The sequence below is a fragment of the Polistes fuscatus genome, unplaced genomic scaffold (genome assembly GCF_010416935.1).
Source record: "Polistes fuscatus isolate 324 unplaced genomic scaffold, CU_Pfus_HIC Scaffold19, whole genome shotgun sequence".
In the NCBI taxonomy this organism is placed as follows: Eukaryota; Metazoa; Arthropoda; class Insecta; order Hymenoptera; family Vespidae; genus Polistes; species Polistes fuscatus.
Window position 1 is genome coordinate 2390546 of NW_025113095.1, and position 24610 is coordinate 2415155.

Consider the following 24610-nt stretch of genomic DNA (forward strand, 5'->3'; position numbering starts at 1 on the left):
TATAATAAATAAATAATTAATTCGCATACCTGCCGATAGTACCTTCCAATATTTCCAAACGAAATCAAATGATCAGTCAACACTTTGACGATTTATTTGCTTCTTGCATAAGCAAATTATGGAAGAAACACGTTGCAACAAAAATATTTTTTCGAAACAGAAGAGAAACGTTACAATGATTAAATTTAAATGATTGCTTTGAAAGAAGGCTTCTTCTTTTTATACTCTTTCAAAAAGGTTAAACTACGTGATATTTAACATTTTTTAATATGCTAATAATTCGTGATCGTAACCAATTCCAAAAATAATATGATGCTGACAAATATACAATCATATAAATATAATCGTAAAACGATTAATGTCATTAATTTGATCTTCGTTCGCAAGCGAAGAGTATTTCCATATGCATGAATTTTTGAAGTTATACTTCTTTTTATTTTTATTTTTTAAATATGAATAAATTCTTGAACACGAGGTAAATAAAGTTTTCTTACTGATTATAATATACACGACTTTATTTGATGTTTTTTTTGCATAATTTTGAAAGATAACAATACATTAATATAAAAATACATAAATAATTATATATGATATGTACTGTTTAAAAACAATGCACGAAAAAGTTTTGTATAATCCTATCTATCTATCGAGATAAATTTGTTATCAGTATTTATATCAAAATATACAATTTTTTAAGTATTATATCCATCTAATATTGACAAACTAAAAGCGTATACAATACATTTTGAAGAGTTAATTCTTTATTTTTAAATTCTATCCGTTACTTTACTCAAACAAATACGAATAATTATCATTTGTTTAAATTAATATATATACTTATAAGAATTATAAAAATATATGAAAGCAATTATAACATGATTACTATTCGATAAAATATCAAAGAAAACAAATATGTAAGTTTTTCTATTCTCTTTTTCTTTTTTTTTCAATTTATGATACCATAGTTCTACACATGCCATAGTCGTCTCTTTTTTCACCTAACTTACATCCTATAGGTTTTGGATTTATGATTGCTGGGCGACCAGGTGGATAGGTGTAAGCAGGTCTAGGTGGAGTTGTAGTTGTAGTTCTTAAAAGTTGTGGTGGATCAACATGTGGTGGTACTTGTGGTGGTCTGCTCATAACCAATTCTATCAATCCAAAATACAAAATTATCATTAAGATAAAACTGGTCCGGAAAAATTTCATCCTGCTTGAACAAAAAATATATATATATGTAATTATTTTTCTTTTCTTACATTAGAAACGTATAATAAATAAACACATTTATAAATCTTGAAAAATATTTACAACGAATTTACAGATATAAATATATTAATTTTAAATAATATTTCTACGTAGAAATGTATACACAGTGTGTTATATATAATAAATAAATAATTAATTCGCATACCTGTCGATAGTAACTTCCAATATTTTCAAACGAAATCAAATGATCGATCAACACTTTGACGATTTATTTGCTTCCTGCATAAGCAAATTGTGGAAGAAGGACGTTGAAACAAAAATCTTTTTTCGAAACGGAAGAGATACGTTACAATGATTGAATTTAAATGATTGCTTCGAAGGAAGACTTCTTCTTTTTATACTCTTTCAAAGAGGTAAAAGCACGTGATATTTAACATTTTTTAATATGCTAATAATTCGTGATTGTAATCAATTCCAAGGATAATATGATGCTGACAAACATACATTCATATAAATATAATCGTAAAACGATTAATGTCATTAATTTGATCTTCGTTCGCTTGCGGAGAGTATCTTCATATGCATGCATTTTTAATTTTTATTTTTAAACATGAATAAACTCATAAACACGAGGTAAATTAGGTTTTCCTATTGATTACAATATACACGACTTTATTTCATGTTTTTTTTGCATAATTTTGAAAGATAACAATACATTAATATAAAAATACATAAATAATTATATATGATATGTACTGTTTAAAAACAATACACGAAAAAGTTTTGTATAATCCTATCTATCTATCGAAGTAAATTTGTTATCAGTATTTATATCAAAATATACAATTTTTTAAGTATTAAATCCATCTAATATTGACAAACTAAAAGCGTATACAATACATTTTGAAGAGTTAATTTTTTATTTTAGAATTTATCAACAACGTTGAACTAATAAAAAGAGAAATAGAGATAGAGAAGATGGAATATAAAAATTCTACGAAATTTATTAGAATCATAGTTAATTAAATTCGTGTCGTGAAATTTTGTATGTAGAACATGTCGTAAAAAAACAGAATTTTTTTTTTAAATTCTATCCGTTACTTTGATCAAACAAATACGAATAATTATCATTTGTTTGAATTAATATACATATATACTTATAAGAATTATAACAATATATGAAAGCGATTATAACGTGATTACTATTCGATAAAATATCAAAGAAAACAAATATGAAAGTTTTTCTATTCTCTTTTTTTTTTTTTTTTTCAATTTATGATACCATAGTTCTACACATGCCATATTCGTCTCTTTTTTCTCCTGAATTACATCCTATAGGTTTTGAATTTATGATTGCTGGATAGGTGTAAGCAATTTCAGGTGAAGTTGTAGTTGTAGTTCTTAAATGTATTGGTGGATCAACATGTGGTGGTACTTGTGGTGGTCTGCTCATAACCAATTCTATCAATCCAAAATACAAGATTATCATTAAGATAAAACTGGTCCGGAAAGATTTCATCCTGCTTGAACAAAAAATATATATATATGTAATTATTTTTCTTTTCTTACATTAGAAACGTATTATAAATAAACACAATTATTAATCTTGAAAAATATTTACAACGAATTTACAGATATAAATATATTAATTTTAAATATTATTTCTACGCAGAAATGTATACACGTGTATTATATATAATAAATAAATAATTAATTCGCATACCTGTCGATAGTAACTTCCAATATTTTCAAACGAAATCAAATGATCGATCAACACTTTGACGATTTATTTGCTTCTTGCATAAGCAAATTATGGAAGAAACACGTTGCAACAAAAATCTTTTTTCGAAAAGGAAGAGATACCTTACAATTATTGAATTTAAATGATTGCTTTGAAGGAAGACTTCTTCTTTTTATACTCTTTCAAAGAGGTAAAAGCACGTGATATTTAACATTTTTTATTATGCTAATAATTAGTGATCGTAATCAATTCTAAGAATAATATGATGCTGACAAACATACATTCATATAAATATAATCGTAAAACGATTAATGTCATTAATTTGATCTTCGTTCGCAAGCGAAGAGTATTTCCATATGCATGCATTTTTGAAGTTATACTTCTTTTTATTTTTATTTTTAAATATGAATTAATTTTTGAACACGAGGTAAATAAGGTTTTCCTACTGATTATAATATACACGACTTTATTTGATGTTTTTTTTGCATAATTTTGAAAGATAACAATACATTAATATAAAAATACATAAATAATTATATATGATATGTACTGTTTAAAAACAATACACGAAAAAGTTTTGTATAATCCTATCTATCTATCGAAATAAATTTGTTATCAGTATTTATATCAAAATATACAATTTTTTAAGTATTAAATCCATCTAATATTGACAAACTAAAGCGTATACAATACATTTTGAAGAGTTGATTTTTTATTTTAGAATTTATCAATAACGTTGAACTAATAAAAACAGAAATAGAGATAGAGAAGATGGAACATGAAGATTCTACGAAATTTATTAGAATCATAGTTAATTAAATTCGTGTCGTGAAATTTTGTATGTAGAATATTTCGTAAAAAAACAGAATTTTTTTTTTAAATTCTATCCGTTACTTTAATCAAGCAAATACGAATAATTATCATTTGTTTAAATTAATATATATATACTTATAAGAATTATAAAAATATATGAAAGCGATTATAATGTGATTACTATTCGATAAAATATCAAAGAAAACGAATATGTAAGTTTTTCTATTTTCTTTTTTTAAGTTTTTTCAAATTTTGATACCGTAGTCCTACACATGCCATATTCGTCTCTTTTTTCTCCTGTATTACATCCTATAGGTTTTGTATTTATGATAGCGTGGTTATTACCATGTGGATCGGGGTAAGTTGTAGTTGTAGTTTTTGTTGTAGTTAAATGTGTTAGTTTATCATTTTGAGGTGGCACAGTTGGTTTGCTCATAACCAATTCTATCAATCCAAAATACAAGATTATCATTAAGATAAAACTTGTCCGGAAAGATTTCATCCTGCTTGAACAAAAAATATATATATATATGTGTAATTATTTTTCTTTTCTTACATTAGAAACGTATTATAAATAAACACAATTATAAATCTTGAAAAAAACGAATTTACAAATATAAATATATTAATTTTAAATAATATATCTACGCAGAAATGTATACACATGTATTATATATAATAAATAAATAATTAATTCGCATACCTGTGGATAGTAACTTCCAATATTTCCACACAAAATCAAACGATCGATCAACACTTTGACGATTAATTTGCTTCTAACTAAAGCAAATTGTGATAGAAACACGTTAAAGAAATCGTTCTATTAAATGTAACAGATACGTTGCTATGATTGAGTTTATATCCTTGTTTTTAAGAAAGACTTCTTCTATTTATACTCTTTCAAGCAATTAAAAGCACGTGATATTTACATTGCCCAATATGTTAATAATACCTGATCGTAATCAATTCTAAGAATAATAAGATTCTGACATAGATACATACACATATATGTATATGTATATATACAGGTATAATCATAAAATGATTCATTTAATTCGTTTGATCTTTGTTCGCTTGCGAAGAGTATCTCAATATGCATGGAATTTTTTATTTTTATTTTCAAACATGAATAAACTCATAAACACGAGATAAATCAGGTTTCCCTACTGATTTCTATATATACGATTTTATCTGATTTTGTTTTGTACAACTTTGTGAGATAAAAATAGAAAATTGTTTTTTTTTATAGGAACTTGTCGTAAGATTTAAAAAAAGAAATTAACGGAAACCTTAGAAAAAAAAAAAAAAAACAAAGGAAAGAGTAAGAAATATAATTAAAACAATATTATTATACATACATATATATTTTTTATTTTTTTAATTATTCATTATCTATTAAAGAGATTATACAGATAATATTCATGTGCAATTTTCGATTATAATAATGTAAAAAGAATTTGTAAATGTTTGTCCAATTCTTCATTACCGTCTCGCTTTTTTTTTTCTTTTTATACACGGATAAAAGATTCCAATTGAATTTCGAACACTAATGCATATTATTAATATTATTATTATTGTTGATTGTCATTTTTATCAATGTAATATTAAATTTAGATTTTTATGTGCATTTGCAAACATATATATATAATATATATTTTTTTTTGTAATAATAATAATAATTATAACAACAAAATACCATAATATATTCGTATATGTATAAGCAAAGAAAATTCACGTTATAATAACATATAGAAAATATTGATTGGTTGTTAATTAATCACAACCCTGCATATTCCATTACTATCTCGTTTTTCTCCAACTTTGCAAGGAAGTGGTGGAGCATTTATGATAGCAGATTTTTCCGCATGACTCATATCAATCCTTGGCATTGCTGGTGCTCCATCGCTATCCTTAGATTTTCCTAATGTTGCATTTATAAGCATGATTGCTATAAGACTGGCTAGCAAGAGTTTCATTTTCTTAAAAGGAAAAAAAAAGAAATAGAAAATATATAAAATATATATTACACCTTCATTTTCGTTTCTATTCATTTTGATTATTATTATTTCCTCGTTAAAATATTATCCAGAAAATATTCGAATACTTGCAAAAATTTATTACGAATTTATTGGCAAAAAATTAAATCGTTTTATTAGCATACCTTTCAATTTTCCACTTTGGTTTTTTTTTTTTTTTTTTTCTAAATGGTTTTTCTTTCTTCAGCGACGAACAACGACGGATTTCGAACGATTTTAATCGATTGCAGGAATTTATTATTACAGAAAATGTCCGATCAAATGCGTGCTAATCGTTGCAACAACACAAATAGTTGAAAAGTATTATATTCATTGAAGAACAATTCGTGATCGATCCGTTATTTATACTCTCTTTTTTTATTTCCAAAGGGTCACGTGATATTTAATAATAAACTTCGCGATATTGAAATAAAATAATAAATCGTTAACTTTTTCAATTAAATATTATCGCAATATCATAAAGTATACCTGTGATAAAATAAAAATTAAATTAGATTTGATTTGTTTTTTTAATCGTCTAAACCGCACACGTTTGTCGAGTTTTATCAATTCGAATTAACGTTTTTTAATGAAGTGTAACACATTCGAACGAAATTAATAATCGTACAAATTTTCTTCGTACTTATTCCAAGGATACTTTCAATAAGATTACAATTTTATTACGATTTGTTCTTTTTGTTTATTTTTTTTATTTTTTAGAAAAAAAAGATTCTTGCTAAAGAAATATAAATAAAATTTTTCTCCAAAAATAATCATTCTCTAAATATAACTTTTTGCGTATAAATTGATATCGAATAATGTTAAAAAAAAACAAACAAAAAGAATAAAATATGTCAGGTTCATTCTAAACGCGAATTAATAGAAACGAACGCGTATAACTTTATGCTAATAATATTGTTGAGCGTAGCGTGTTAACCGGTTTCGTTCGAATAAATATATTTATTCCTTTTTACATTGAACTTCTATGTAGAATATTTTTCCTATCTCTTGTGTATCACTAAATGTTAGGTATACTAATTATCCTGAGAATGATTTTTTAATAGATAGAAATATATGCGTGTGCGCGTGTGTGTGTTGTTACGTCACGTTTTCCAGGTTTATAAATACGATCACGGTCTAGGAGAAGATCAAAACGATTACGTATTTCACGATCTCAACAACTTCGAGCAATTTGTTCATAATTTTATTGCAAAACAAAAGAAAAATAATCCAAATTTCTAATCGTCTTACAATCAGTTAACGTAAGTAAGTAACAGTGCGATTTGGTGCAAAGTAAAAATCAAAAAGTAATGATTAAGTGCGAATTCGTTTCGAGAGGTACGATTCGATATAATTATTCGTGTGTTTATTTTTTTTTTGTTTTGTTTTTGTTTTTCAGATAATAAATAAAAACAAAAGAAAACACACAAGTGGATAATATCGTCAAAAATCGAATTGTAATAAGAAAGAAAAAAAGAATATTCAACATGCGTTTCTTGTTAAATATTAACACGTTTTTGATTTGCATCATTATTTGCGTTATAACGATTGCAGCAATGCCTGCTAATAATAAACAAGAAGATAAACATGATTATCATACAACACCGAGGCCTAATATAATTGTGCCTCCACCAAGACCGTGTCCACCTGGACAAAAATCTGACCCATCTGGTGTATGTCGAGAAGTAGTATAATTATTGGATCTACTTGTTAACCATGGATGTCTATTTTATTTTGTATTTTTCTGATTTTATAAATACTCACTCCTTTATGATATTAAAAAACGTATTATAATAAGTTAACGAAATATATTTTTCAATAATCGAATAAATGTTAAAATATTAGCGTTACATCAGTAATGAATTTTAATTTATTTATTACTTTTTATTGATTTTTCTTTTACACATTCGTAATATTATATAAGGTAATATTATATTATATCATTTAATATACGAGCAATTCATTTGCCTAATCGATATTACATTATCTACGTGAGTTTTATTAAAATAAAAACTAAACTTGATATTCGTGAAAATAAAAACAACAAAATATATAATAGTGATTCGTTAGTTTTCTACGACGGTTCTACATATGCCGTTACCATCACGCTTTTGTCCTTCGTCACAGCTTATATTTTTCACATTGATCAATGAACGTAAAGGTGTAAGAGGTTCAGGTGGTAGGAGGGTCACAGGAGCCTCATTTTCATTAAGTGAATCAACTGTTTGTAGTCTTGACTGAAGAGCTACAAGTATTGGTGGTAATGGTGGTAATGGTGAATGTGGTGGTATTGGTGAATGTGGTGGTATTGGTGATAATGGTGGTTCTGGTGGTTCTGTTGATGACTTTTCATCGCAATTAATCATTACCACATTGATTAGAAAAATTGCGAACAAGATGACCAACGAAGTTTTCATCCTAATTAAAAAAAAATAATTTTACGTTTTCGTTATGTTACAATCAATGGATATTAAAAGTATATATAGAAAGTATAAGTAAATAAATAATTCTATACGTAAGCTTATAATTAATTTCAATATAATATATTTTCAATTTTAATATAAAGAAAAACTATGTGAAAAAAAATAATATAATTATTCCTGCATTCTTATGCAATTTTTGTTTCTGTTAGAAATAAATAACAATACAAATTTGATATATAATAATTACGTATTGAAAATTGAATTTCAATTGAATTTCGTGATATTATTTTTAGAAATTAAAATCATCACGTATTCGAAAAAACGATATTGAAATATTTAATTATTAACAAAATAATTAGATTATTTTACCTTTCAATTAAAACTTGTAATATTTTCCAAAATCAAATGACGAACGAATCAGCTATAAAAGATTTGCTGATGCCAAACGATACGTGACAACGAGTATAAAAATATAAAACTACACTGAAGATAAAATCCTGACAGATCTTTTATTTATAATCTTCGAAACACGTGATTATATCAAACTTTCTTCTAAGTACCGTAATTACGGTAATTTACAGTATCAACATTTAAATGTAAATTTACATTACAATGCAACATTTTTGCTGAATCATGGGTGTGTGCAATATGATCATACAAAGTTGAATATAATTATTATATTCGTCATTTATATCATTTGAGTATATTAATTTTAATGTATCTTCCTTCTTCTAACAAGAAAAATATTCTCGTTAACATAATTCATCAAAGATTACTAAATATTTCTATTCTATCAATTTATTGTAATTATTTTTGTTTTATTTAAACGATTCGTATAAAAAGAAAAGAAAAGAAGACAAAAAAGAATAAATAAATAAATTTAGATAAAAAATAATCTTGCAATGTGAATTAATATGGAATAATATTCGAATAGATAAAAGTTAAAATTTGTTTGTCAACGTTGAAATGATACAAAGCCGAATCTGTCATACGTGATAATAAATGTAATAATAATTTATGTAATAATGCATTATAAGTGCAATCGGATTTTATTCAAATAGGATATTATTTAACATTAAACTTCGTTGTATAGTCTTGCATAAAAACCTTAGTATACTATCCTAGAATGATTTTCAATATATGGAAAATACTTGTCGTGACGTCACGTTATTCATAATTCATAAATACGATCACGATCGCGTGAAGAAAATCGAAAGAATTATTTTTGAATTATTTATAAATTTATTTCATAAATATTTCATTGCAAAAGAAGAAGAAAAAAAAAGAAACAATAAACAAAATTTCTAATCGTCTTACAATCATTTAACGTAAGTACAGTGATTTGGTGTGCGTGAAGAAAAAAAAAAAGTGATGATCACGATATTCCCTAGAATAATCAGGTAATTCAGTATGAATTATTTTTCAATCGTACAATTTTATCAATTATATATCTCTTTTTAAGATAATGAACAAACAACGTAACGTGGATCCTCCTTACAAGGACAAAGTTATTATTTTATAAAAAGAATTTCAAAATCACTTATCACGCGTTCAATTTTTTAATTTCCTGGAAAAGTTTCTCTACCGATACAAAAAATTATTGATGTTTTATACGTATGTGTGTATTCTTAAATTTATGGTAGGGGAAATATTTGTTATAAAAGGATTTGCTCGGTATCAAGAAGATACAAACGATTAATATCCTCTTTACTGTGAATATTGTGTTTTTAACGATCGTTCATTAAATATGAATTCTTTCGTTTTTTATTTGATCACATTTTTATTAGCGACATTATTATTATTGTCAACAATTGCTCATCCATTGGATGTCGATACCGATAAGTTAATAAATTTATCTCAGAATGGAACTGAAGTCAAGTTACCTGAAATTAATCTACCTAAAGAATTAGATCATTTGTTGGGTGGTAAGTTTAATATTATAGTAATCTTATAATTAAATGTAAAATACGTAATAGTTATATTAATTAAACATTTGTTTCCTCCGTTTTCTGCTTTTTCTTATTTTTTTGTCGTGATAAATTTTTGTTCTAATGTTTCATGCGATCGTAAATTATACGTATAATTTACATACACTTATAATTATTTAATATATATAATATTATATAATAAAATACTAAATAATAAATAAATACGTGAAAATGTTTTATTATATTATATATTTATTATTATATAGTATATATATATATTATATAGTTTTTCTTTTATTAATCAAACTTATCATTAACAATATCGAAATTCGAATTTGGTTTCTTTATAGATGTCACACCGACAGATTGACTAGAACTACAAAATCTTTTATCAATGACGTCGAAAACTGCTTCTATAATAAATCCACCATCAAGATCCTGTCCTGATAATCAAAAAATTGACGAATATGGAAACTGCCGTATACAAGTAACATAAAAATGAATAATCTAATCATTATTCTATCGATAATTAAATTCATTTGCAATAATTCTCTCTAATAAAACTGTCCGATTAGGTATAATGATATGATTATCAATAAATTCCCTCAAGTGTGTGTTACATGATTTCTTTTTTACATAGAATAATGTACAAAATATTATATCATAAATTTTACGATTGATTTTATTTTATATGAATAACAGTAAAGATTAAATTTTGGATGGTCAAAGTTAACTTTAGTGTCTTCGTTGAACAGTGTCGTATCTTAATGACATTGATTCTCAATAACTTAATTAATAAACCATAATTACTCGCAGCAATATTGTCAAAGGAGTAAACGTTATCAAAACCTTTGACATTTGAGCTTTCGAAATATTTAGATAGAACGTTGTTTACTATCAATTAGGCTATTTAACATCAAAATTAAACCATTCGATCAGAAATTCGAATAATGAAAATAGAATAATATTATATATATATAAAATTAGTTTGAATAATTTTCCAATTATATACAAATTAGAATGAATTGTTTTATAATAAAATACGTAGTAAAAATGAAGTGGTAAAACCGGATGATTTAAATAAAACACTTATTTACGTCATTTTTCAACGAATTGATTTATCTCCATTGCATGATAATGAATCCGAGAAATTATCATGCGAAAATATACTTATGTTGAACACTTGTAATGACGTAATCGAATAATAATTTGCAGTTTATAAATACGAACGACTGATTAGAAAGCAATCATATTCGTTAGTTAGTTTCTTTCAACAACAACAACAACATCATCTCGTGTTAACGATATTATTAAACAATCTATTGTTATAAATATCATTCATCGATCTACGATATTAATTTTTAATAGATCAAATCTTTTTGTTTCTTTTTTTTTTTTTTCTGAACAAGTCTACCAACTTTTTATTTTTATAATCGTCATTGTTCACGTAAGTACATTGAATTAGTATACGAGAATATTAAATGATTAATAAAATATTGTAAAATCGATTAAATGAAATGATTATTATTCAATAATTTTGATTAATTTCATTAATAATTTTCTATCTCTTGCAGATAGAAACTAAATAAAATACGTGAAAAAAGAAAAAGAAGATTAATATTATTTTTTTTTAATTATAAGAAAGAGAGATAATTATAATCAATATGCGTTATTTCGTAAGAATACTTTACACGATATTGATTTGCATCATTTGTGCAACGATCGCTGTTGGTAATAGAGATGTTGAAAGAAAAAATGTATCTATGTTTAGAGTACCACAAAGAGGTTGTCCACCTGGACAAAGATTAGATATAAATGGTATATGTCGATTAGTAATAGAAGTATAATCAATTATGGTATTGTGCTATGTTATGTTCGTGTTATGTATTAAAATGTCCCATAAGTTCTTTCCGCGCCACGCTATTTCGTTTTTCCAGTGTATCTTACTTTATTAAATAAAAAAATATAAAATAAAATAAAAAATTTACAGAGCTTGTGTAACAACAGTGTTAATCATTCTTCGATGTTTCGATTAATTACTTACATTCTGCCTGTTTGTTTACGGAAAAATATGAATCATGTGTTGGAATTGAAAAAAAAAAACAAATAAAAAACAGGACACACGTGGAATAACTGGAACTAGGTCGTTCTAAAAAGTGTCGAGTTATCGCAAACAAAAATCGAATATTATTTTAAACTTGGCACAATTTTTAATCTTAACTATAACAATTATTATACGTGAGTGAGATAATTTCGTGACGCAGAAATTATTGGTTATTAATATCTTAGATATATTATTGTTTGTGAGCATTTGAATTTTATGTATTTCAAAAAAGAAAAAGAATGAAACAAAAAAATATAAAAAAAAATCGAGAAACGTGCGACGAGAAATTGCTATTGCGTAATATTTAAAAATAAATTTTAATGTTTTTTTTTCGAAGTATGATAACGCTTTAAACGATAAAATAATGTTATAATTTCTGAGGTATAAATAGGATGTTTGCAACAGTGCAAAAGTGCAAAAGCAGATGTTCAAGCAACACAATTGCATCGATTTAGAAATAATTATTTAGTTAGAGAAAAAAAAGCAACTTTGAACCTTCCGAACTGTCTGAACTTTCTGATCATCCGAGTTTTCGTGAGTATAGCAATAATTTAATGCTAATAACGGTAATTAAATGATTTAATTAAACGTTTATCCCGTCATTCGAAAATCATCTGATTAATTTAATAATATTTTGAAGATAAAATGAAAAATATTGTTATTTTGTAATTCTCTAGGGAGATAATAATCAACATGCGTTTGTTATCAATAATTTGCGCATTTTTAATGTGCATCATTTTTTCAACAAACACGGTTCATGGTTATGCAGTTGGTTTAAGCTCTGCAGAATCTAAACCCACGATAATTATTCTGCCACGAAAGTGTCCTCCTGGATTCAGACGTGATCATAGAGGTAGATGTCGAAAAATTATTGGATAAATTAAGGAATATAAAAATTAATCATAATATACAAATATTCTCTGTGCTAATATATTATATGTCAAATTCATTTATATATAATATAATAAAAATGATAAATGATATAACGAAAATGAAAAATAAATGTTAAATTAAAAATTATTAGAAAAAGAAAAAAGAATTTGAAATATAATATTTATCCTATTGAAAAATATTCACTCATCCGATGTACCGAAAAATAACTTTTTTTGTCATAAAATATACAAATTATTATTTATGAATAAATAAATATAATCTTACTTATAGTTTTTTTTTAATTAGATTATTATGTAAGTTTCTATCCGCGCGTGTCTCGTAGAAAAGAAAATAATTAAAATATGAAATAGAAGGTGGGGGTGGGGTGGGGGAGGGGGTGGTAGAAAAAAGAAGAAAAAAATAACGATAATAATAAAAATGTCCAAAGAAGAAGTTTACCTTGTAACGTATAAATATACGAAAATTGACTTTCGATAAACAAAACTTTCTATTTTTGAAATGTCAAGATCGTTTTTTTTTTTAAATTCGTACGTTTAGTTTAATATTAGCATGAAGTATCTTTCTCTTTTTATATTTCTTTTTTCCTTTTTCGGATTTACGTTTAAAAATCTACATCGTTTAATAATATTCTATAAGTATAGTGGGGGGGGGGATAGATTTACTATAAAAGGATTTGTAACGTAAAAATCGGAGACAGAAGTTTTAACGTAAACCGAGTGTTATTAAATTTGTCAGTGAATATGAATACTACTGTTAATTACTTGGTAATATTTTTATTAATTATCACATCATTTGTAACGATCGTTCATCCATTGGATTTAAAAAATGACGAATTTACGAATTTATTTAACGATAAATTAAAATTAACGAAACATGATATTAATTCGTCTGATGTTAAAAATCAACTTGACAAATTACAAAGTAAGTTTTTATTATTGTTTTATAATGAGATTGTTATAAATTTCATGAGCCTAGTATCTTATATTTGTCTTCTACTTAAACGTATTTCTCTCTAATTTTTCTACAAATTAAACTTTCTAATTTAATTTATTTTATAAATTAATTATTTTAAATATAAATATATTTTTTCTTTGTATTTTACAATTTGTAAATGATAATGATATTTATTGCTGAATATTTTGATATTTTGTTATCGTTGGTATTTAAAATAAGAAAAATATATTGCACGATCGAGCTCGTGAAATTAATCGCAATAATAATAAATATTTTTTGTTCATATGATATTGATTTATTGTTGTTTTATTTTTATATTAAAAAACGAAAGAACCTGCAACGGATATAGTCCCACCAGAAATTTAGTAACGCGACTACAATTGGAAAAGAAACAATGGGAAACTATCGTGCTACAGTAAAATAAGTTAAATAAAAAATAAATTAATCATCATTATTAATTGTAATAATAATTGTTTGTATAATAAACCAACGATGATTTATTTTTTATCGATCAACGTTTCGATTCTTTTCTTTTTCATTTGTAAATTAGAAAATATCATTGCGTTGATTTAATATTGACAAAATAATAAATAAATTATATATTATATATTTTTTGATAAATTTATGATATTTATTCCTTTTTCTTTTTTGTTTTGTTAATGAAATAAAAGTAAAAACCATTTCTCGATAAATACGTCGAAGGGAATTCGACGTATCAGTATTTGATTGAAGTAAATTTACTTTACGAAAACGTGTGTGTGTGTTTCTCTTGTTTCTCATGGTTTTACGATGCAAACATTCATCGATGATCAGAGGAAATTTTAATAATGTTCGATCTTGATCTTTGATTTTGATGTATAACTCTTTTAGAATAGAATTGTTAGAACTAAAGAATTAATGTTTAATCTATAAACAAAAATATATATATATATATATATATATATATATATAGAATTAATTAAAATAAAATGAACATTCGTATAAATGCATCTCATCAAAAATCCAATCGTTTTTGCAATACATTAATATCTTATAATATAATTATATGTTTTCTACGTGAATAATAATAAAAAAAAGAAACAAAAAGAATATAATAATATTCAAGATTATTATTATTATTATTATTATTATTATTATTATTATTATTATATGCGTATAAAGTTATAACGTCTTGTTGAACATCACCGTTACGATGGGTGTCATTGCTCTTCGATAAAACGATCGATATTTAACCATAATTAGCCGTGATAATAATACTCGTTAAAGGGTGAACGAAAGGGAAGGGAAGGGTTGGGTTTTAACGTTGAAACTTCAAAGATATTTTCTATCTTCTCGTATCTTGTTTACTATTAATTAAACCATTGGTTAGATGAACTCGTCGTAACGATCATGAAACATTACCATTTATATTTTTACATTTTCTTTTTTCCAAATAATTTTTTTCATTTTTTTACTTACAAAAAGCGCAGTCGGATGTAAACATTTGTGGGGAAAGAAAGAAGAAAAAAAATATACCGCGGATAATTATAAACAAATTTGACGATTTCGTACGTCAAATGTTTAAATAAGTGGAAGAAGAAAGAGAAGAAGAAGACAAATTTTGTTCTTTTTTGGAATTATTTAAAAAATAAAAAAAAAATAAAAGAAAATAATTAAACGCGATTTGTCAATGTAGAATTATATTAAAATAAAATGCAGGTATTCATTGTTCGTGGTGTAGCGTATTAACAGGTAACAAATACCTGCGAGTTATTTTCCTTCCCCCTAGGGGGAAATAACAATTTCGGAATAATACCAAATTGTTTGACGTATCGTAGGGGTGTTTTGACATTGTCGTTGTTAATATTATTTTACTGCACATATTACAGTGTACGATGTGTTATCGTTTTATGTTTTAGTTAGCTACCTCGTACGAACTAGTCGAATAAATTGTTAAATGAACAGATAGGATTCGGTTTCGACGTATTGATGTCGGGATTTGTAATTAATTCATCACAGAGAAAAAGAGAGAAAGAGAATGTGAGAGAGAGAGAGACAAAGATATCGAAATAATTGCGAATGACAGCTTACACGTGAATGATTTTACGTTGAAATAATTTTTTTCTTTTTTTTCTTTTTTTTTAATCAATTTACGAAGAAAAATCTCGAATAAATATATATTTTCTATAAGCTTGATATAAATATATAAAAAACATTTATTATTTATATATAATACACGAATTTACATAATACACGTTAAACGTTATTCTTATACGTTGCAGTTTAGGATTAAACTTAGGCATCATTATTAATAATCAAAGAATACAAATAATTTTTCAATTTTTACAATGAATATTAAATTGAATGAATTTAACGATAATCGAAGGACGACATATTATTCGTGTAATGTTATGTTATAAAATTAATCATTTTGCGATGTCGAAATATTTTGTAAAAAATTATTGGCATTTTCGATGATATAGTAAGAAGCAATTAATTGTATAGAGAACATTGAACGGAATATGAATGACAAGTTGTTCGAAAATGGTAAAACATCAAGTCATTATTCCTCAATTTCGTATTTCGTATTTTATCGTGGAAATATATATTATAATGTGAGTATTTTATGTGTATCCTTGTGTGTATATGTGGGTGCGTATATATATATGCACTTTGATACGTGATATTTTGAACACAGCATTTCAAAACTTTGGCATATGTACAAATGGTGATTATCGACCGACAAAACCGAGTTTCATTATCAAGCGAAACGTGTAATCTCCTAGCTAGTAGTAGATGAAACCCCCCACTCCACCCTCCATCCTCATAGAAAAAGCATGGTGAAAGTTTACAAGCTCGTAAGCAAGCTTAACGTATTTATACAGTTACAAAAGTTAAGATTTAGTAATCGTCAGATTATTACTTTTGATCAAATATTTTAATAATGGTTCATTTAAAGATTAATATTATTAATCATTATATCTAACGAATAATAATAGTAATAATAATAATCTTGGTCATCTCAGGTACAAAGGAGACGTATTTGTTTAATTTTTTGAGAATAATTAACGAAGAATATAGAAAAATAAAAAAATCATCGAGTTGGAATCAATCGAAATTTGTTATATTTATCATTAAAAATATTACGATCTAACGATACTTTTTACAATAATAATTATCATTATTATATAAAGTGTAGCGTGTAACTTCGGCGATTATTTACAACGTAACACGTAATTCTCGGAAGTAAGGATAAAATGTTCGTCAACGTGATGATGAAATAAAATAAATTAACAATCGCCAATTAACAAATAGGGAAATTATTACGCGACAATATTATTAACAAATAGTCCAAATCTAACGAACTTATGTATGTGTGTGTGTGTGTGTGTGTGTGTGTGTTACTTGTTTATTCTCTACTTATCGATATCGTGCTATTAAAATACGAAATCAATAGGACGCAATAAATTCGTTTAGCGTGTTAACAAAAGAGAGAGAGAGAGAGAAAGTTTGTGTATGTGTGTGCATGTATTTGTTAGAAAGAGAGAGAGAGAGAGAAACAAAGAGTTTTATGTGGAAAATACAATACATAAAACGGTGATTCATTATTCGTTGAACCATTTTAACAGACTACAAAACATCGCGTTCCAACTATTGTTCAAGATAATGTTAACGTATCCCTTTATGAATATGCGAAAAACACTAATTAGCAACACGTTCGATTTGTCCTGACACTTATTCCCTATCATCGATACTAACGATAATCGTTTTAATAATGATTTTTTGATAATAATAAAAAACCGAAGATAAATAACAAAGGAAGTAGGAAAAGATATACTATGAACGTATCAGAAAATTATAATAAAAAGAAGAACAAAATAATTGTTGAAAGTAAACTTTCGTTAATGTAACGCAACGTTGTTTATATTGTAAATCGTAATTGAAAAATGAAAAATTGAGAAGTGTAATATATTGATCGTATTTTTAAATATTTTATTTCTAATTTTCTGTACTTATTTATACGATGAAAATTTGTTTAACAAATTAAAGGTATAAGAAGGATGATGTGCACAGAGTAATTGTGAATATATATATTATTTCTTTTTTTTTTTTCAATTCCTTGCACCGTCTTTTTTTTCACAGGATTTCTTATGAAAAAAAAGATTTTAATTGTTTGCAATCTAAACGAAGTAACCTGGCGTTCTCATCGACCATATAAATTTCGATCACCGAACGAGCATGCGCGATTCACTATGCAGAAATCAAGCTGATCACACACGAGTTTCCTATAAAACTTTGAAATATTCCGAGTAGTGTGAGTAAATTTGCATAGGATTGACAAGCTTATACGTGAAATGTCAAAAACAACATTTTTTTTCTTCTTTTTTTCGAAAGGTGTATATACTTACGCAAGTATTACGTAACCCACGAAATATGATTCGCAATGTCAAGGACATGGTCAACCAGATCGGGTTATATTTAATTAATTGAATAGAAAAAAATATAAAAAAATAATTGTTAACATCACGTCTACGAATGATTACTTTCTAATCGTTATGAATTATTTTACCAATTATTATTTCCTATTCGTTTTAATAATTATTGAACAAATGAAAAATCATTTTGTTCTCGATCATCAACATAGACAGTGATAGACAGGGAACGTTATTTTACAATCACAATTTATAAATCCTTACAAAAATAAACTCATGTCGTTAGATTTGTTAACAAAAAGAAAAGAAAAAAAAAAAAAAGAAGAAGAAACGATAAAAGCAAGAAGTAGGAGAAGAAGAAGAAGAAGAAGGAACACTTATTATTAGACGATAAAATAATTCTCTGCCACGAGAATTGGTCAAAAATGAAACTAAACGTAATGTAAGGAAAAAAACAAAAGGAAATAAATAAAAATAAAAAAAAAAAATAGTTTAATCCTGGTAAATCCAATAACAGTCGTAGGAGGAGGAGGAGTAGGAGGTGTAGGAGGAGGAGGAAGAGATCGTTCGTTTCGAGTTCGGAAAGACGACGAGTGACACTTTCGTTGAAGTGTACACCTCCGAGTTAGGTCTGACGAAGCAACGAAGGAAGACTCCTCTTCTCTTCTTGTCGTAGTTGTCGTCGTAGTCTTCGTCCTCGTTGTCAGGGGGAGTTGGGGTGGGGGATTGGGGTGGTTGGTTGGGGTGGTATGGGCCGCCCTTTCTAGCGACGCTTTTCCACCCTCCACGAAGAGCGCCGCCGCCAACACCACCACCACCACCAGCAGCACCACCACCACCACCACCATCACTACCACCACCACTACCACTACCACCACCACCACTACACTACTACTACTACTACTATTGCTGCTACCCCAAGTATCTAGCTAGCCAGCCAGCCAGCCAACCATCCAACCAACCAACCAACCAACCAACCAACCAACCAACCAACCAACCAGCCAGCCAGCCAGCTTTCTCCTGGTGTCCGCACGTATAGCAGAGGAACAACTGCTGAGTTTCGTTGCTCTCTCCTTCGGTTAACTCAGTAGCGCCGGGTTACTCGACGCGGCAAGAGCTTACAATTCTCTACCCTGTGTTTTTTCGCTGTTTCTTATATATTAATCCTCCCCCATCCACCCACCAACCCCCTCCTCTCTCTATTTATTTTAGATAATATTAATCCATCAAATTTATCAAAATACCTGTCTAATCCTACGTGTAGTATACGATACAATTTTTAATACGATCTCTTAAGTGATTATAGATTACAATATAACAAAAATATGTTTATCAATAATCGTACAGGATTGTTATTTGTTGGTTAATCGATTGAATGGTATTTATCGATAAATTTTGTTCTTTTTTTTTTTTTACCAGTGGAAGGAATTGAACTGATAGATCGTATGGATCTTGTCGAATAAGGGAGTTGCCCAGCCGCGAAAACGCGCAAAACCCTTCCTACCTTTAGCAACCTAGACGACCAACCCCTCCACTCTTTCTTTCTCTCTCCTATACTTTACTACTCCGCTTGCGACTCCTCGACGCGCATGAAAACATCGGCGCGGCGCGTGCAATCTTTGTAGTTGACTGGGTGACAGCGTGTGATTTGGATCCTACGGATAGTTTTCTTCAGAGGATTATTATACTACTCTTCTTATTATTCTTCAACTCGTTCTTCTTTATTTATTTCCTTGGTATTCGATCATTTTTTCTACGTTTGATTTATTTTATTTTATTAATCGTTCGTTTGTTTTTACTTAACAATATATAATATATATTTTGGAATATATATTTATATTTAAAAGAAGGAACGTGAAAAGTTATGCCAGTGACGAGAGTGCCTATAGTAATTCATCCTGACGGTGGTGGTTGTGATGTGAACGATGAATTAAATCATTCTAATATATTCTCCGAACAGTGTTACCAATCTGACCTTGATTGTGCTACTATTACTACTGCCACTACTACTACTACTACTGTTAATATTAATTCTTGTTCTCGTGATATTAATCAAAGTGGTTTATCTTATTCGAGGAAACGTAAAGATTATTCCTCTTTGACTTTTCTTCCCGTCAACATGAGAGTTGCTATCATCGGTGTTATCGGTGTCCTCGTCGTCCAGTTTGCTGGTACACTTGGTATCTCCAGCAAAGGTGAGTGAATGAAATATTTGACTGTTAGATTAGGTTTTTCCTATTTTTTTCGTTTTTTCTTAAGGGGTTGGGTGGGTTGTGTCGTGTCGTGTCGTGTCGTGACCATTTTTTGTATTCTTCGTTCGTGAGTTTTTTGATACCAGTGATTACATCGATTATTCGATGATTTATTGCTTTCAAATTATTTTATTAGATCTTTCAGTTTAATTTATATTCGCGCGGGCAATTTAGACAAAGAAATGTGAACTTTGGAATATAATGCGACGCTATTGAAATGAACGTGCCGAATGGCTATCGTTAAAACTTAACGCGAGTTACAATAAGTTTGTGAGAAAACGATTAGAACATTTTTTTTTCTCTTCTCTCCACCCCCATTCTACCCAGCACGCACTAAAGGTTAATATTTGCAAAATTATCGCTATAGTTTATCTTTCTTTTTTTTTTTTTACCGAATCATTAATAATAATTATTAACATACGTTACGTTGAAAGTTTTCTTCTATTTTTATATACGAAATTTTTCTACAAGTATTTATACTTGAAAAATTATTGATATATCATTAGAAATTTTATTCAATGAATGATTAATATTTGTAAAATTATGGTTCCATTCTTTCGTATCGTTTATTTTATAATATTCTTTCGAGATTATTTTATTTATTTATTTTCTTGAAAATATATTACAATAGAAAAACAAAATATGTATATGTGTATAACATATGATGGAAGTTTTACGATATCGAAAATCTTTGCTATAAGAATAACGAGATTATGAATTATTCTTTTTTCTTGTCTTTTTATTAAATGTCATTTTAAATAACGAATCCTTTCTATGAGAAACAAGGTAGATGTCTATCACGTCATCTAGACGAACGTGCATTGATACCTGCCATAATTAGATGAGTTCGCACAAGACACGATCGAGAACAATGTCGTACGTAGAACTCGTTACTGTCTCTCAAATCTCGATAAAACCTAGGTATTCCTCCCTCTTGGAATTTGTTTCTTTAAGGAGAAAAAAAGGAATTAATTTTAAAAATTTTAAAAGAAAAAAATCGGGGCATTGAAGAAACAAATTTTCTAAAAAAATATACAAATATTCAAATATTTATCAGACTGATTTGATTGTAACAGTTGTAATAGAAAAAAATAAATTCATTTTTTATTTTTTAATATAAAAATAAATGACAAACTTTTTTCTAATAATAATTCGAATAGTTACTATGATCCTCCGTCCGTCATAGTATGATGAATGTTTTCCGATAAATTATAATACTCCTTCTTCATTGATATTCATCAAGCATACATTATGATAAATGTCTTTTTATCTTTCTTCCTACTTTCTGTCTTAATACTCGAGTCAAATTTAAAACGTATATGAAGATTACAACTAGGACGATGGTTGATGATCCATTTCGAGCTTTCCAATCTGACAGCTGTGAATTACGAATCGGTTATTGTTCACATTTTAAATTAACATTTGAAATATGTGTGTTTACTTTGTCCTATTCATTTCTAAATCGTTCGATACAATAATTTTCATATTTAATTAATCAACTTATTGATCTACAAATTAGTCAATCTATTATAATTAATAATTTAATTATATCTTATCAGTTAATTATTAATCATCAAATTCATTTCACGATTTTAATCTCAAAAATACGTTTATATCGATTATTAAAAAGATAAAAAAAGTAAACACACATATTCATTTACTCGATTAATCTGAGAGACTCACTAATAATAATTCGAAATGATGAGTATAATAATAATAATAAAATAAGATATAAAATACCAAATTGTTATAAACACATATATGTACAATCTCATTTACTAACACGTTTACACGTGATTAATTTTTCCCATTCTTTACTAATTTTCATTACTCGTTTTTTACTCGTAAGAAATAAACATTTCATTCATTCATTCAATCTCTCTTTCTTTCTATTATAGATTAAAATTATATCGTAAAGCTTAAAGCTCGTTATCGAAACATTGTTCTTTTTCTAATACTCGTTCTTTCTCTTCCACGTTGTCATTGTAGTAGTCGTCGTCTGTGTGTGTGTGTGTGTGTGCTTGTAACGAACAACTAGGCGACGTTAAATTAATTGAAAGTCTGCAACATTTTGGACGTGGCAAGTTACACGGCTTCTCTCTCTCTCTCTCTCTCTCTCTCTCTCTTCTCTTTTTCTTCGATGAAAAGCTCTGGACGTCATTTCGATCTGCTTTTAATTAAACAACCGAGGCTCTTTCGTGCCTTGCTCACTTCACTTTACGTGTGTAGTACCTTGGCTGTGTTACCATTCGTGTGTATTTATGTATATGCATGTATGTGTATATGTGCATACGAAAGAGTGAGAAAGAAATAAATGACAAAGTCAGTGGTGGTGGTGGTGGTGGTGTTGGTGAAGGCGACGGTGGAACGCTTAACGCGATTAAAAAACGTTGCTGTGGCGATCAAAGGGCGGTGGTCTCGTGCGAGTTTTCCCGAGCTTGCAAGTTCCACATAGTCTACAGGGAGAAACGTTGCTTTACGTAAGCGTAAGGGTGACGTGAACATTAGTATATGTGTGTACAATACGTGTAAGAGAAAGAGAGAAAACTATAGATGTACATGTAATGTACGAGAAGTTGATGGTGTGTGTAAGTGTGTAAGAGAGAGAGAGAGAGAGAGAACGAACATATGTGAACCTACAAGAAATAAAGTGTATGAGTGTGTGTGAGAGAGAGAGAGAATGAGCATGTGTGAACATACGAGAAATAGAATATATGTATGTGTATGTGTGTGAGAGAGAGAGAGAGAGAACGAGCATGTGTGAACGTACGAGAAATACAGAGATCAAAAAGGAAGAGGAAGAGAGAGAAGCTTTGAAATGTGCATGAACGGATACCATGATTCAAAGATGCGTCATTGGACGAGATACGGATTTTCTCGATTTCTCAAAAGATATAACGCATCGTTGATTTTATCATTTTTATTTTCTTCAACATTGATAGTTCTTTAACGAAATATATATTTTTATATATATATATATATAAATGAATAATAATTGATATTATAGGAAAATGCATAAAAAAAAGTGTATATATATATATACAATATTTAAAATTTATAATTTCCAATTGAATTCTGCATGACTATTAATAATCCATTAAAATAATTCACTTTCAAAAAGTTATCAAATTCAAATTAATATTCATTTTAAAGAACACATATAATAAATGAAAAAAAAAAAAAAAAGAAATTACGCACACTTATATATAAAATACCGTATGCAAAGAAACGTTAAACGTTTAAAAGATGATAAAGAGAAAATCCTAAAATCAAGGTAAATCAGTTTTAGTGTGAATCTTTGACCCTTTTGCAAATAGATAGATAGACAGATAGATAAATAGATAGATAGATAGATAGATAGAAAAAGTCAGAGAGAGAAAAAGGAAGATGATGATAGTGAGAAAAAGAGAATGATAAAAAGAGAGATAGAAAGCTTTAGCTCAAAGCTTACGCTTTACTATAGGAATGGTTCAGAGAAAACGCATCATTAAGATTAACGTTTCGTCCTGGTTCCAGTTTTCAAAGCTGTGAAAGTAGATACGAGAAATAAGTTGAGTTTACCACCAACCTACCCATCTACCTATCTACTTACACATCACACACACACACACATATATATATGTGTGTGTATATATAATACATGCATGTATATAGGGGGCTATGTATCCAACACTCAGAGATTTTCGCTAGGATTCAACGGTGTTATCTGTATGGTGGTCACGTATCCCCTTGGTGCATCCTCCAGGTTTTTATTCGACGAGTGGCGATATCCGATTCTTTCCTTACATACACACGCTTGGCTTTTCCCACCTTCACTCGGTTGTCCCACAAATCCCACGAATATACACACATATTTATACCTAAG

General features: G+C 27.6%; 1 protein-coding gene and 5 long non-coding RNA genes across 6 annotated transcripts in view; 4 read left to right on the forward strand and 2 right to left on the reverse strand.

The window, feature by feature from the left end:
- Positions 1-948: 948 nt before the first annotated feature.
- LOC122515679 lies at positions 949-1570 on the reverse strand. Its single transcript, XR_006303339.1, has 2 exons — positions 1415-1570; positions 949-1210 (listed from the first exon to the last, which is right to left on the reverse strand). It is a non-coding gene; the product is annotated as an uncharacterized LOC122515679 (long non-coding RNA).
- A 2443-nt stretch (positions 1571-4013) lies between these two features.
- Positions 4014-4645, reverse strand: LOC122515680. Its single transcript, XR_006303340.1, has 2 exons — positions 4467-4645; positions 4014-4266 (listed from the first exon to the last, which is right to left on the reverse strand). It is a non-coding gene; the product is annotated as an uncharacterized LOC122515680 (long non-coding RNA).
- Positions 4646-6791: 2146 nt separating this feature from the next.
- On the forward strand, positions 6792-7246 carry LOC122515689. Its single transcript, XR_006303342.1, has 2 exons — positions 6792-7040; positions 7178-7246. It is a non-coding gene; the product is annotated as an uncharacterized LOC122515689 (long non-coding RNA).
- Positions 7247-9850: 2604 nt separating this feature from the next.
- On the forward strand, positions 9851-10748 carry LOC122515670. Its single transcript, XR_006303334.1, has 2 exons — positions 9851-10126; positions 10480-10748. It is a non-coding gene; the product is annotated as an uncharacterized LOC122515670 (long non-coding RNA).
- A 2798-nt stretch (positions 10749-13546) lies between these two features.
- On the forward strand, positions 13547-14461 carry LOC122515734. The gene is made up of 2 exons (XR_006303362.1): positions 13547-14048; positions 14413-14461. It is a non-coding gene; the product is annotated as an uncharacterized LOC122515734 (long non-coding RNA).
- Positions 14462-20043: 5582 nt separating this feature from the next.
- Positions 20044-24610, forward strand: part of LOC122515661 — a 174023-nt gene continuing 169456 nt past the window's right edge. The window contains exons 1-2 of the mRNA XM_043633057.1: positions 20044-20229; positions 20341-20688. Of these exons, the coding sequence (XP_043488992.1) occupies positions 20358-20688 (331 nt within the window). The 5' untranslated portion in view covers positions 20044-20229; positions 20341-20357. The remainder of the gene's footprint in view (positions 20230-20340; positions 20689-24610) is intronic.